Raw genomic sequence first — 15,578 nt, 5'->3', positions numbered from 1 at the left:
ACTTTTGGATCGCAGCCATTCTGACTGGTGTGAAATGGTATCTCATAGTGGTTTTGATTTGCATTTCTCTGATAATGAGTGATGTTGAGCATCTTTTCATGTGTTTGTTAGCCATCTATATGTCTTCTTTGGAGAAATGTCTATTTAGATCTTTGGCCCATTTTTTGATTGGGTCATTTATTTTTCTGGAGTTGAGCTGTAGGAGTTGCTTGTATATTTTTGAGATTAGTTGTTTGTCAGTTGCTTCATTTGCTATTATTTTCTCCCATTCTGAAGGCTGTCTTTTCACCTTGCTAATAGTTTCCTTTGATGTGCAGAAGCTTTTAAGTTTAATTAGGTCCCATTTGTTTATTTTTGCTTTTATTTCCAATATTCTGGGAGGTGGGTCATAGAGGATCCTGCTGTGATGTATGTCAGAGAGTGTTTTGCCTATGTTCTCCTCTAGGAGTTTTATAGTTTCTGGTCTTACGTTGAGATCTTTAATCCATTTTGGATTAAATCCAAATGGATTTAATCCAAAAATGGATTAAAAAAGAAAACTACAGGCCAATATCACTGATGAATATAGATGCAAAAATCCTAAACAAAATTCTAGCAATCAGAATCCAACAACACATTAAAAAGATCATACACCATGACCAAGTGGGCTTTATCCCAGGGATGCAAGGATTCTTCAATATCCGCAAATCAATCAATGTAATACACCACATTAACAAATTGAAAAACAAAAACCATATGATTATCTCAATAGATGCAGAGAAAGCCTTTGACAAAATTCAACACCTATTTATGATAAAAACTCTCCAGAAAGCAGGAATAGAAGGAACATACCTCAACATAATAAAAGCTATATATGACAAACCCACAGCAAACATTATCCTCAATGGTGAAAAATTGAAAGCATTTCCTCTAAAGTCAGGAACAAGACAAGGGTGCCCACTTTCACCATTACTATTCAACATAGTTTTGGAAGTTTTGGCCACAGCAATCAGAGCAGAAAAGGAAATAAAAGGAATCCAAATTGGAAAAGAAGAAGTAAAACTCTCACTATTTGCAGATGACATGATCCTCTACATAGAAAACCCTAAAGACTCCACCAGAAAATTACTGGAACTAATCAATGATTATAGTAAAGTTGCAGGATATAAAATCAACACACAGAAATCCCTTGCATTCCTATACACTAATAATGAGAAAACAGAAAGAGAAATTAAGGAAACAATTCCATTCACCATTGCAACGAAAAGAATAAAATACTTAGGAATATATCTACCTAAAGAAACTAAAGACCTATATATAGAAAACTATAAAACACTGGTGAAAGAAATCAAAGAGGACACTAATAGATGGAGAAATATACCATGTTCATGGATTGGAAGAATCAATATAGTGAAAATGAGTATACTACCCAAAGCAATCTATAGATTCAATGCAATCCCTATCAAGCTACCAACAGTATTCTTCACAGAGCTAGAACAAATAATTTCACAATTTGTATGGAAATACAAAAAACCTCGAATAGCCAAAGCGATCTTGAGAAAGAAAAATGGAACTGGAGGAATCAACCTACCTGACTTCAGGCTCTACTACAAAGCCACAGTTATCAAGACAGTATGGTACTGGCACAAAGACAGAAATATAGATCAATGGAACAAAATAGAAAGCCCAGAGGTAAATCCACGCACATATGGACACCTTATCTTTGACAAAGGAGGCAAGAATATACAATGGATTAAAGACAATCTCTTTAACAAGTGGTGCTGGGAAATCTGGTCAACCACTTGTAAAAGAATGAAACTAGACCACTTTCTAACACCATATACAAAAATAAACTCAAAATGGATATTTTAATACTCTACTTTTAAATATAATACAAGAACTAGGCAGAAGGTCAAAAACTAAATAGAAGACTTGAAAAATGCCATGTCTAAGACCTCTGTACTCAAATCTACAGAAAGGAAATGTTTAAACATTATTCAAATGGAGGTACCATGTTTATGGGCTGGAAAACTCAGTATTTTTAAGATGCTTATTCTATCCAATTTTATCTATAAATTTATCAAAATTCACTAATAATCTAGCATATCTCAGTTGGTAAAGAGTCTGCCTGCAGTGCAGGAAACCCAGGTTCAATTCCTGTGTTGGGAAGATCCCCTGGAGAAGGAAATGGCAACTCACTCCAGTATTCTTGCCTGGAGAATCCCATGTTCAGAGGAGCCTGGCAGGCTACAGTCTGTGAGGTTGCAAGAGTTAGACTCGACTGAGTGACTAAGCACAACACCACAACATATCTTTTTATAGAAATTGACAAATTCTAAAAATGTATATTAGAAATTCAAAGAATCTAGAATAACTAAAACATATTTTGAAAAGAACAGAGTTGGAAGATTTCACTTCCTGATTACAAGATGTACTGTAAACCTACATTAATTAGATATTGTGGTAGTCAAAAAAAGACAAATAGACCAATGATTGTAGAAGAGAGAATCAAGAAACTGACCCATGCATACGTGGTCAATTTATTTTTGACTAAGGCACTAATACAAATCAATTAGTAAAGGAAAATCTTTTTAACAAATAATGATGGAACAACTGGGCAAATGGGGGGGAAAATGGACCTTAATCCGTATCTCACACCATAGTCAGAATTAACTTGAGAAGAATTGTAGTCCTGGAAATTAAATTTTCTTGAGAAAACAAAGAATGATATCTTCATTACCATGGGATAGGCAATGATTACTTATACAGGAATCAAAAAAATTCAAAATAAAAAAACCAAATTTTCCTTAAGGTAAATTAATCTTTTGCTTATCGAAAGACATTTTATTGCCTTAAAGAAAATGGAACGATAATTCACAAATGGAAGAAAATACTCACAATTACTTCTGATGAAAGACTCTTAAGCAAAATATATAAAGAATTCTGTTGAAGTTTTGGCACCACTCATTTCTGTAACCTTAAGTAAATAAACTTGCCAAACTTACAATTTCTTTTTTATAAACATAATGGCTGGGCTTAAGTGTCACAGTGGACATTATTCTAAAGTGCTATGATTTTTTTAATCTACAGCAAGTTTATTGGTATAAGTTACATAAGAGGATGGTAGGAAAGGAATATGAATAAAGATCATTTCGGTATTGACAATAGCTTTTAAGTACCCCTGGGTATGGGGATTTACATTAAAGTAGAAACTCTATTTACAAAGAAAAAAAAGTGAAACTCTCCAACTAGGATAGGAAAATGATAAGGATATTTTTATAAATGCCATAGGAATGTAGACTGGCAGATAGTGGGAATTACAAAATGTTTGTTAATCCATTGTGCCTGTCCTTGTGTTTTTTAGGAAAGTGACATTAGAATAAAGGAATATTAGAAATGAGGAAAATAGAGCGCTTGTTATAAGAAGGAATTTGATACCATTCAACACATCACTTAGTATTTACTTAACTTTTATAAATAAGTATAATATTTAAAATTTGTAACATCTCCTTAAAGGTCTTTTAAAAAGCCAGTAACCATTTCCCTTGGAATTGGAGATTTGATTAGATCTTTTTTTAAAAGAAGTTCTAATTCATGTTATTCTTGGTCTACTTTCAGATGAAACTAGGTCATTTACTAAAATATTTGATATAAAGAATAGGAAAAGGGATTTTGTATTTTTCCACCATTATATTCAATTACCCTAAATATGTCAGTTATTGCTTCTCTTGTATCATTGTTAAAGTTTTTCAAAAAAATTGTCATAACATGAGCATAGAAAAGTTCTCACAGGGGAAAAACAAAGCCTTATTTTAAAACTTATAGGAATTAATAATTATCTATGAAACATTAGAAAATTCCTCATGTTTTTTCATTTCATTTTCAGGCTTAACTGAGTTGAATGACAGTCCAGTTCCCCAGGAACTTGAGCGCTGCAAGTCTCCTACTTCAGGTAAACATGAGTGGTAATTCTCAGGCTTCTGGTAACTCATGGTAGTAATCCACTGCCTTATCATCATAATTCTTGGGAAATTCATAATTTTGGTAATTAGGTATAATTTCATTTCTGAAATTCAACCATAAGCAAATTTGATTCCAAAATAAAATATAAATGTCTTAAAATATTTATAGCTTCCCCCAAAATTAAGATCAAAGGTATCTTGCAAAAGTGCAATACTTTTAAAGACATTTTAAAGGAAGGTTATTCTACAGATATATTAGTAATGCTAAGTAAAAATTGGTTATATTATGTAGAAATTGTCTTATAGCTAGAGCTTAATTAGTGGGAAATACACACTACAGGCAGAGGAGCATAAGAAACTAGCCCTCTGGATCATAGTTTTGAAACATATGTATTTGTTGGCAAAGAAAAATTATATGTTGGGAGTAAAACAAAGTGTGAGCCCATTATATTAAAAACATGAGTATAAAGGTTATTAGGAGTAAGTTTTTGCAACATTTGCAAAATTAAGAAGTTTTTAAAGTATGTGAAAAAAATTTAAACAGGTAGAAATTGGTGGTGGTAATCATTATGAATGATTTGCGTTCTTAAAAAATTTATATTTACCTGATTTTAGTATTATATAAATCCTTAAGCACCAAAAAGTTAGGTATATCTTTGACATTGAACTGTAGGTCTGTTTTCATAGGGTACCCAAATATTATAATTCATTTTTATTTAAAAAATTATTTTAAACTTCATGCAAATTTGTAAACAGTAATCTCTTTATAAAGCAGTGAATTTTGACCTTTAGAAATTCAGCTGGAATTGTGACATTTCTTCACTTTACTCCCTTAAGAGTTGCTAGTTGTTTATTCTTTAGGAATATAGATTGAATAGAATCTAGTTGTGTCCTGTGTAAACTTCTGTTTTAATCATATCCATTTAATCCTTATTGTACTGCTTTCATTTTAAGCATAGCCTCATACATTTACCCTTTCTTTTGTATTCCCATTGGCACCATCCTAATCTAGGTATTTATTATACCTATGATATCACAAAGATATTCTAACAGGTGTCTGTTTTCCATGTCTCCCTCTTAGAATTCATTTTGCATATCATGGTGCAAAATTAATCTTAAATTATTACTTTGATATACTCCTGAATCACAAATCTTCAATTAAAATATAATTCAACATCCTGTATCAAATTTAGATAATTTAACCTCACTTTAAATTCTCATCCATAATCTGAATTTGAAAGTAATACATATATTGGTTTCAACATCAAAAATGGAATAAAAAACTGTCCCTTTCATCTTTCCCCATGCATTATTTCCATCCTCTTGAAAAAATAAACATTATTATTAGTTTGTTTATCCTTCTAGACAGTTTGTAAACAAAAAGAAGTAGGCTTTTGCTTTCTGTTTTATACAAAAGCAGTGTATCATATGCATTTCACCGTACTTTGCTTGTTTCACTTTACGGTGTATCTTGCTTTCCATTTCATTATTTTCTTATTCTTATTTACATTATATGATATTGAATGACATGTGTGTACTATAATTTATTTAATCACTTCACCAGTTAAAGTATCCTTAGTTCAGTACCAGTCTATTGCTGTGTCAAACTGCTGCAGTAACTAAATGTTGTGCAGGTATACCAAGTGGATGAATTCCTAAAATTGAAGTTGCTGGGTCAAAGAGCATATACTCCTTTAATCTCCAGTTGCTCTCCTTGGGGTTTGTAACTTTTCATTCCTTCCAGCAATAACATAAAAATACTTATCAAATTTTTAAATTTTTGCAAGTCTGTTTAGTAAAAGAGATATGTCAGTGCAGTTTCAATTTACCTCTCACATATTGTAAGTGATATTGAATACCTTTTCATATATTTAAGAGCTCTTTAAATATTTTGTGAATTATCTATTCATATACTTTGCTCATTTTCTATAGGGTTGTTTATTCTTTTCATAATAATTAGTCTTCTTCATAAGTTAAAATTTTCTCTGTGACATGAGACCCAAATATTTTTTTTCAATTTAACTTTTAACTTTGCTTATGGTGTATTTTACTGTAGTTTTTTTTTTTTTTTTTAATAATCAGACATTGATCTTTTCCTTTAAGGACTTCTTTATGCCCAGCAATTTAAATACTATACATTATCTACTTTTTTTTTTTTTTTTAACATTTTAGTAGAATTCCCCCATCATTTACCCATCGTTACTTATTTGCATATTCATACTTTCTCTGAAATGTACAATGAACATATGCAAAGATTGAGAGCCTTTCTTTAATTAGGCTACCAAGTAGCTGATCTATTTTCTGTTTATTTAAAGAGAAACAATGGTTTACTATTTTTTGTTTTTTTACCTTACTGATTTCTGCTTTTATCATTATTAGTACCCTCCTCTGTTTTCCTTCATTTTTTCCCTGTCACCTTTTTGTGGTAGATGCTTAATTCATTTATATTTATTATTTCTTACATATTGATATAACAGGGCTAAATTTCTCTTTGAACTCTGCATTAAACATGTAATACCTTTTGATATATTAAGATTGCATTAAGAGTATTTTATATATAGTAAACAATTTGTTTATATTTCTTTGACCCAACAGTTATTTAATGTAAGTGTGTGGCATTAGGCAGCTGAAAGTATTACCTTATTATGTCGTTCATGTCCTTACTTACATTTTGATTACTTGATTTGTCAAAGATGGGAAAAAGGCAAATTAAAATATTGTATTAATAATGTATTTCTATTTGTTCTTGTATCTTCTATTTTTTATTCTTTATATTCATGTGGAAATATTCAAAGATATATGCATCCTTTATGTTAATCACCATTGTTCATATTATATTGTGTCCACCTGATATCACCTTTTTGCTATTAATACCACAACTCTTGCTTTTATTTGTAATTTCTTTTTGTATTTCTTGGCCCTACCTCTTTTGGGATAAACTTTTTTTTTAACTGAGGTATAATAAATAAACCTCAAAGTGCATAATTCTTAAGAGTTCAGGTAGACTAGTTTTTACAAATGAATACTCCATGTAAACATACCCATATCAAAAGATATGGAATGTTACTAGATACCACTCTTTTGCCCCTCTCAGCCACTAACACCCACAAAGGTACCTACTATTCTGACTTTTAACATCATAGATTAGTTTTGTGGGTTTTGGACTATCAGATGAATGAAATCATTCAATATTTACATTTTATTTTTTGCTTTTTTTTTTCAATATATATAATATTCATCTATGTTACTGATATTTATTGATGTGTAATACTCCATTATACAAACACATCTCTATGCAGTTTATTATTGCTGAATATTTAGGTGGTTTTCAGTTGGGAGCTATTATAAGTAAAGCTGTTATGACCAATCTTGTACAATTTTTAGTACAAATATAACTTATCTCTGTGTTACATGTATCTGGGAGTGGAGTTTTGGGGCTACAAGGTATGCATATGTTAAACTTCAGTAGATACTACTGAATTTTCTAACGTGGTTACACCAATTTTACTTCCATTAATAGCATATAAAAGTTCTGTTTGTTCCACATACTCAACAGTGTTTTTATTTTTCCAACTTTAGTCATTCTGAGGTATATATAGGACTATCTCACTGTGGAATCTAATTGCAATGCATGTCCCTGATGTCTAATGATTTTGATGAACTTCTTTTATGTTAATTGACTACTTTTAATATCATCTTTTATGAGATATTCAAGTCTTCTCTCGTTCCCAAGTTTTTTTTTTGGTAAGAAATTCTGTGTATGTGTATAGATAGGTACAACGAAGTACTTTTGTTGGGTGTATACAGAGCAAACTATCTTCTCCCATTCTGTGCCTCACCTTTTACTCTCTTAAAGGTGGTCTTTTGATGAACAAAATATTTTAATGCTAATATTGCTCAATGTATCAATATTTTTTTATTGTTAATGCTTTATGTGTTTTGTTTTTACAAACATCTTTGTCTACCCTAAGGTCATAAAACTGTTTCCCTGTTTTCTAGGAGCCTCATTGTTTTACCTTCAATTTTAAGTTCAAGTTCCACTTGAAATGTATTTGTGTCTAATGTGAGGAAAGAGTCAAGGTTTATTACTTTCATTTAGGTATCCAGTTGATAAGGACCATTTATGAAAAAACTATCGTTTCCTCTAGGCACTAAAATGGTACTTTTGTCCCAAATTAGTGTACTCTACTGTGTATCTATGTTTCTAGACTTTATGTTCTATTTCATTTACATGTTTATCTATCATTTATCCTATTCCTTATTGTTTTAACTGCTGTAGCTTTGCAGTATTGCTGATAGCATAGGTCCTTCAATTTTGTTTTTGTGGTTCTTTTTCAATAATGCTATAGTTATTTTAGGTCTTTTGTGTTTTCATATAACTTTTAGAAAAAAATTATCAGTTTGCACACAAATCGACATGCTTGGATAGTGACTACAGTTTCATTGTATCTGTAGATCAGTTCGTCAGAGCTGATATTCAACAATGAATTTTCTATTTGGTATCTCTTCATTTATTTCTTCTTTCAGTAATATTTTTCTTTTTCTTTGTAGAGGTCTTACACATCTTTCATTACCTTTATTACTCAGTATTTGATTTTTTGTTGTTAATTTTTTAATATCTTTTTTTATGCTTTGTGGCTTTAATATAAAAGTAATTAATTTTTGTGTATTGATATTATATCCAGAACATTTGATACACTTATTTAACTTCAGTAATTTGTCAGTTCTTTTAGATTACCTATGTATCTAATTATCCTCCACGGGGTCAAAGAGTCAGACATGACTGAGCGACTGAACTGAACTGAACTGACTCTGTTAAAAGGACAAGTCTATTTCTTCTTTCTAAAGGAAGAAATCAGCTAGAACCTCCAAAACAATGTTGAATAGATGTGATGTTAGCAGATATGTTTTCTTTTTTTCCAGTCTCAGGTATATGTCTTTCAAGATTTCATAGTTAATTATGAGGATTGCTACGGGCTTTTAATAGACATTCTGCTTTTAGTCCTCTGCCTTGGATGTTTCTTCTTTCATTAATGTTAAAGCAGATCTGGAAACACTGTCACTTTTTTTTTTTTTTGGCAAAGCACTCAAAGGACTTTGCATGCAATCAAATAGATTGCTTCAAAACAGGAAGATTTTGACTACTTTTGTATTATGTTATTTGGAACAGAAATGCTTGACTAAGATTCATTACCACTTCAGTGCCTTATTTGAGAATGGTTTACTGGCAGGTCCCATTCTTCTTTGGACTTCCCTGGTGGCTCAGACGGTAAAGCGTCTGTCTACAATGTGAGAGACCTGGGTTCGATCCCTGGGTTGGGAAGGTTCCCTGGAGAAGGAAATGGCAACCCACTCTAGTACTCTTGCCTTGAAAATCCCATGGACAGAGGAGCTTGGTGCAGGCTACTATCCATGGGGTCCCAAAGAGTTGGGCACGACTGAGCTACTTCACTTTCACTTTCATTCTTCTTTAGTAGCCATTTTAAACTATAAATAATCATGATTGAGGAATGATATTTTTTCTTACATTAGCTTTCTAATCACTGTATATATTTCTTAAAATATGTGAAGTTTATCTTTCTGGGGAAAATACTAACAGATTTTTTTTTATCTTAGTTAAAATTGCTGGAAATAATGAATATTTGCTTATTCCATTTGTCATGAAAAAGGAAAAATAATTGTGTTATATTAATGAATCTTTTTAATCCCACAAAGGAGAATGTGTTCAACACTATTTCCAGCATACTATGCCAACAAATGTACATTAAAACACAGTCTGCAATCTCTTGCTGTTGTAAAAATTGCTGCATTCAATCTAGATTATCAGGAAAGGTATAGTTAAGAAATGAAGATTCTTAGCCCAATCAGATCTTAAAATGTAACCATGAAAAAAACATCATTTAAAATTTTAACAGTAGCTTTATAAAATTCATGATGTATATTATCTTTAGAGGTAGAAAAGAATGAAAATATAAACAGTTAAAATGTTCAGATAACTTACAAGTGATAGAATCAATATACCTGGTTAAGAATATTTGTAATACATTCTAACTTTTGAAAAACTAATAAAAACAGTCATGCCCTCTAGCAAGTCTCCTTGATTTATACACTTAGGGAAATTTCATAGGTCTGATTAGTAATGATAATTATTATGTTTATATCTCAGTATATCTTCCTTTTTATGTATATATAGCATTTAAGAGCCAATATTCTTTTTTTCCGCATAATGCAGTGGATTTTAAGCTTAAAACCTGTATCAGAATCATATGAAGAATTTTTATTAAAACATAGATTGCTGAGTATAAGAGATTCAAATTCAATAAATCTAGAGTGGGGCTTGATAGTTTGTATTTCTAGCAAGTTCCCGGGTGGTACTAATGCTTCTGGTCTCTGGACCACTGAAGAATCTGACTCTGAAATTTTTTTTTTTTTTACATTATTTGTTCAGTAGTTGCTTCCGTTCTCGGTTTCTGTTTTGGGATCCCAAACCCTCACCTATTTAAGTCCACTAAAAAACATTAAAACCTCGACACAAATATCTCTGAGTAAGAGAGATCAGAAATAAAGAAAGCCAGAGACCAGTAATCATGTTATAACTCTGCTTTCTTACATGGATCTTAAACTCCCTTTTACGCCAATAAACTGCAAGTAATACAGGGTGAAGTTTCAGACTATTAAATATTTCCTTTAGGATAATGTGAGAGAACAGCATATGGATTGGGAGATGAAAGGATCCCAATGAACCAATCAGAACATTGATATTCTCAGCTTTTAAGATAACAATCATTTCATATTATTCATTCACCCAACTGTTACATTCAAAAAGTAAGTCAAAGTGTCTATAGTTAAGAGTGATATTATGATATCCACTGAGAATAAACTAATGAACAAAATAAAAATATCCCGTGACAAATGGACCTGACAGTCTATCTGCAGAAATAAACATTAAAGCAATAGTTATACAAATTATTATCTTTCCTTAAAGCTGTGTAACCATATTTCACTCACCAGGTAAGGCTGTGCAGTTTGGGTACTGCAGAAACATACTTCCCAAAGAGGTGAGCAGAAGCTAACATCAGTACTAGCTCCACCAAAACTGGAACAGGACTGCAATCCCCTAAGAAAACAGTCCCTTTTCCTTTGGGCCAAGAGTTGAAAATTAATCAAGCCCTCAACTGTAGGGTTATGTCTGCACACAAGGTGTGCATTTTTCTAATTTGTTCTCCTTGAAGGTTTGCCTTTAAAAATCATTTTCTCAGTTTAACATTTTTTGGGGAGGGTTATCATTAGGTTATCGGAGAAGTCAATGGCACCCCACTCCAGTACTTTTGCCTAGAAAATACCACGGACGGAGGAGCCTGGTAGGCTGCAGTCCATGGGGTCGCTAAGAGTCGGACACGACTGAGTGACTTCACTTTCACTTTTCACTTTCATGCATTGGAGAAGGAAATGGCAACCCACTCCAGTGTTCTTGCCTGGAGAATCCCAGGGACGGGAAGCCGGGCTGCCGTCTATGGGGTCACACAGAGTCGGACACGACTGAAGCGACTTAGCAGTAGCAGCAGCAGCATCATTAGGTTATAATACTGCTGCTACCTATGCAGCCATCCATCCTCAAGATTCTGTCTACAATATAGAATAGCATAATATTTATCCCTTAAGATATCTTTATTAAAAATTAGCATGGAAACCAATGCCACAAAATGCTAAAAAGAAAAAAAAATCAGTTCTGTTCTCAAACCTGGGTTAAAACTAGGTCTTAGAGCCTAGTTTTAATGCCATTTCTGTGTAATTCTACATGTCTAGAACCCCATTACATCCTTCAAGAAAGAAATCTTCTTCCTTTCAAAGTGTCCTTTGTTGGAACAGTATCAAAATACTCAGGTAAAGGCAGTTAAATTTTGTGCCTTCCAAATAGTTATTATGAAAGTCACCTCTAAGGTAAAAACTCTTGGTTCATTTGGGCTAAAAAATTACATGCCAATAGTTTTTTATTCCCTTCCTTTAGGACTTGCTACCAGAACTCCCGAGGCAGCACCAGGCTTTTATAGGAATGAAATACCAGCTATGAGACAGAGGAATCAAGTACATCATTTGCCAGGTGAAAGTGAAAATTTCTTTTATGAACAAAGAAGCTATTATCTCCACAATTTGTTCCAAAACCTTTCTTATTTGTTGTGCTAAAAATACATCTCACTCACGGGGAATAAAGACCAATTTCCCTAAAGCAAAGGTTAAAATTATAAATATGAACTTCATTAGATATACAGCAGGAATTCCTAAGGCTTTTGAAATGTGCCACAGAATTTTGATAGTGGGGTTTTCTACTTTAAATGTGGATAATTTCATCAGGCCTATAAGAAAATATGAAGTGGCCAACAGAGAATTCAGGGAAAACCTAAGAGCCAAAAACTAGAGTAGTTTTGTAAAAATTCTCCTATATTCTTCATGATACAATTAAATATTTTCTGTGATCAGAAACAACTGTGATGCTCATGGAAACTCCAAAGAATTGCCTCAAAGGGGCAATGCTCTCTCAGAAATAGTAAGCAAAAAGAAAAGTACTATATATTTTATGCAGGCTCATTGCATATTTGGTGCTATTCATAGGAACCAAATAAGAAGAGGGACGGGACAGATGTACACCTATGGCTGATTCATTTTGATGTTTGACAGAAAACAACAAAATTCTGTAAAGCAATTATCCTTCAATTAGAAAATGAATAAAATTTTAAACAATACATAGCTTTCTTAAAATAGGCATTCATTATAAAATGACTTATGACTAGATTTACAGGCAAATTTGGCCTTGGAGTACAAAATGAAGCAGAGGAAAAGCTAACAGTTCTGCCAAGAGAACGCACTGGTCATAGCAAACACCTTCTTCCAACAACACAAGAGAAGATTCTACACATGGACATCACCAGATGGCCAACACCGAAATCAGATGGATTATATTCTTTGCAACCAAAGATGGAGAAGCTCTATACAGTCAGCAAAAACAAGACCAGGAGCTGACTGTGCTCAGATCATGAATTCCTTATTGCAAAATTCAGACTTAAACTGAAGAAAGTAGGAAAAACCACTCGACCATTCAGGTATGACCTAAATCAAATCCCTTACAATTATACAGTGGAAGTGACAAAGAGATTCAATTAGATCTGATAGAATGACTAAAGAAATATGGATGGAAGTTTGTGACATTGTACGGAAGATAGTGATCAAGACCATCCCCGAGAAAAATGCAGAAAGGCAAAATGGTTGTCTGAGGAGACCTTACATATAGCTGTGAAAAGAAGAGAAGTTAAAGGCAAAGGAGAAAAGGAAAGATATACCCATTTGAATGCAGAGTTCCAAAGAATAGCAAGGAGAGAGAAGAAAGCGTTCCTCAGTGATCAGTGCAAAGAAATAGAGGAAAACAATAGAATGGGAAAGACTAGAGATCTCTTCAAGAAAATTAGAGATACCAAGGGAACATTTCATGCAAAGATGGGCTCAATAAAGGATAGAAATGGTTTGGACCTAACAGAAGCAGAAGAGATTAAGAAGGTGGCAAGAATACACAGAGGAACTATATAAAAAAAATCTTCATGACCCAGATAACCACAATGGTGTGATCACTCACCTAGAGCCAGCAAATTTGGAAAATTCAGCAATGACCACAGGATTGGAAAAGGTCAGTTTTCATTCCAATCCCAAAGAAAGGCAATGCCAAAGAATGTTCAAACTATTGCACAACTGCAGTCATCTCACATGCTGGCAAAGTAATGCTCAAAACTTGGAACATCGAAAAAACAAGAGAGTTCCAAAAAAGCAGTTCCAGTTGTGCTTTCTTGACTGTGCCAAAGCCTTTGACTGTGTAGATCACAACAAACTGTAGAAAACTCTTCAAGAGATGGGAATACCAGACCACCTTACCTGCCTCCTGAGAAATCTGTAGACAGGTCAAGAAGAAACAGAACTGGACATGGAACAACAGACCGGTTCCATATAGGGAAAGGAGTATATCAAGGCTGTATATTGTCACCCTGCTTACTTAACTTATATGCAGAGTACATCATGCAAAATGCCAAGCTGGATGAGGCACAAGCTGGAATCAAGATAGCCAGGAGACGTATCAATAATCTCAGATAAGCAGATGACACCACCCTTATGGAGAAAGTGAAGAAGAACTAAAGAGCCTCTTGATGAAAGTGAAAAAGGAGAGTGAAAAATTTGGCTTAAAACTCGGCATTCAAAAAACTACAATCATGGCATCTGGTCCCTCACTTCATGGCAAATAGATGGGGAAACAATGAGAGACTTTTGTGGGGGTGGGGGGCGCTCCAAAATCACTGCAGATGGTGACTGCAGCCATGAAATTAAAAGATGTTTGCTCCTTGGAGGAAAAGCTATGACCAACCTAGACAGCATATTAAAAAGCAAAGACATTACTTTGCCAACAAAGGTCTGTCTAGTCAAAGCTATGGTTTTTCCAGTAGTCATGTATGGACGTGAGAGTTGGACTGTGAAGAAGGCTGAGCACTGAAGAATTGATGCTTTTGAACTGTGGTGCTGGAGAAGACTCTTGAGAGTCCCTTGCACTGCAAGAAAATCCAACCAGTCAATCCTAAAGGAAATCATTTCTGAATATTCATTGGAAAGACTGATGCTGAAGCTGAATAAATTGAGAACAAGAAACATGAGAATTACAAAAAATACTATTGAAATTGTATGACATCCCATTGGCAGAGACAAGATGGCAGAGTAGAAGGATGTGCACTCACCTCTTCTTAGAAAAGTACCAAAGTCATAACTAACTGCTGAAATCCACCAACAATAAACACCGGAGCCTACCAAAAAAAGATCCTGTACATCCAAAGGCAAAGAAGAAGCCACAATGAGACAGTGGGAAGGGTACAATCATGATAAATCCATACCTGCCAGGTGAGCAAGCCACAAACTGGAAAATGATTGTAACACAGAATTTCTCCCTCAGGAGTGAAAGTCTGAGCCCACTTCAGGCTCCCTAACCTGAGGGTCTAGTGGCAAAATGAGGAGCCCCCAGAGAATCTGGTTTGGAAGGCCTCTGGAGTTTGTTCGTGGGAATTCTGTAGGACTCGGGGAAACACAAACTCCACCCTTGGAGGGCACATATAAGGTCTCATGCATACCAGGACCCAGGAGAAAAAAAGCAGTGGCCTCATAAGAGCCAAAGTAGACCTACCTGCTAGTATTGGGTGGGGGGCTCTCCTGTGGAGGCAGGGGGCAGCTATGGCTCACTACAGGGACAAAAACACTAGCAGAATACTTATTAATTAGCGTGAACCCTCCTGGAGGTCACCATTTCCTCTCCAAGATTTGACTTCATCCAATAGACTCTAGTGCTGGGATATCTCAGACCAAACAATCAACAGGTCAGGAAATTAACCCCACCCATCAGCACACAGGCTACTTAAAATCTTCCTGAGCACATAGCTGCCCATAAAACACAGCCCTGTCCACCAGAGGGACAAGGCCCAACTCCACCCACCAGTAGCTGGGAACCAGTTCCTCCCACCATGAAGCCAGTATAAGCCTCTTAAACAGCCTCATTCACCTGGGGGTAGACAGGTGCAACCTGAGGAATGGAAACCACAATCACAGAAAGCTAGACAG

The 15,578-nt window shown here is 34.1% G+C and overlaps 1 protein-coding gene and 1 long non-coding RNA gene across 10 annotated transcripts in view; one reads left to right on the top strand and one right to left on the bottom strand.

Annotated features, from left to right (window-relative positions):
- Positions 1-15,578, top strand: part of STXBP5L (syntaxin binding protein 5L) — a 455,210-nt gene that overhangs the window by 367,825 nt on the left and 71,807 nt on the right. For 5 of the 8 annotated variants that reach the window (XM_086404109.1, XM_086404055.1, XM_086404045.1 and 2 more), the window contains 2 exons: positions 3,866-3,931; positions 11,950-12,042. In XM_086404109.1, coding sequence (XP_086260235.1) covers positions 3,866-3,931; positions 11,950-12,042 — 159 coding nt within the window. The remainder of the gene's footprint in view (positions 1-3,865; positions 3,932-11,949; positions 12,043-15,578) is intronic. The other 3 variants (XM_086404086.1, XM_086404070.1, XM_086404078.1) reach the window with 1 other exon arrangement.
- Positions 1-15,578, bottom strand: part of LOC147379912 (uncharacterized) — a 97,526-nt gene that overhangs the window by 27,008 nt on the left and 54,940 nt on the right. The window lies entirely within an intron of this gene.

This window comes from Bos grunniens, chromosome 1, assembly GCF_055505025.1.
Source record: "Bos grunniens cultivar Pamir isolate PY7600 chromosome 1, Bosgru_T2T1.0, whole genome shotgun sequence".
Classification (NCBI taxonomy): domain Eukaryota; kingdom Metazoa; phylum Chordata; class Mammalia; order Artiodactyla; family Bovidae; genus Bos; species Bos grunniens.
The sequence above is the reverse complement of the archived record's forward strand: the minus strand, read 5'-3'. Positions and strand labels throughout refer to the sequence as shown.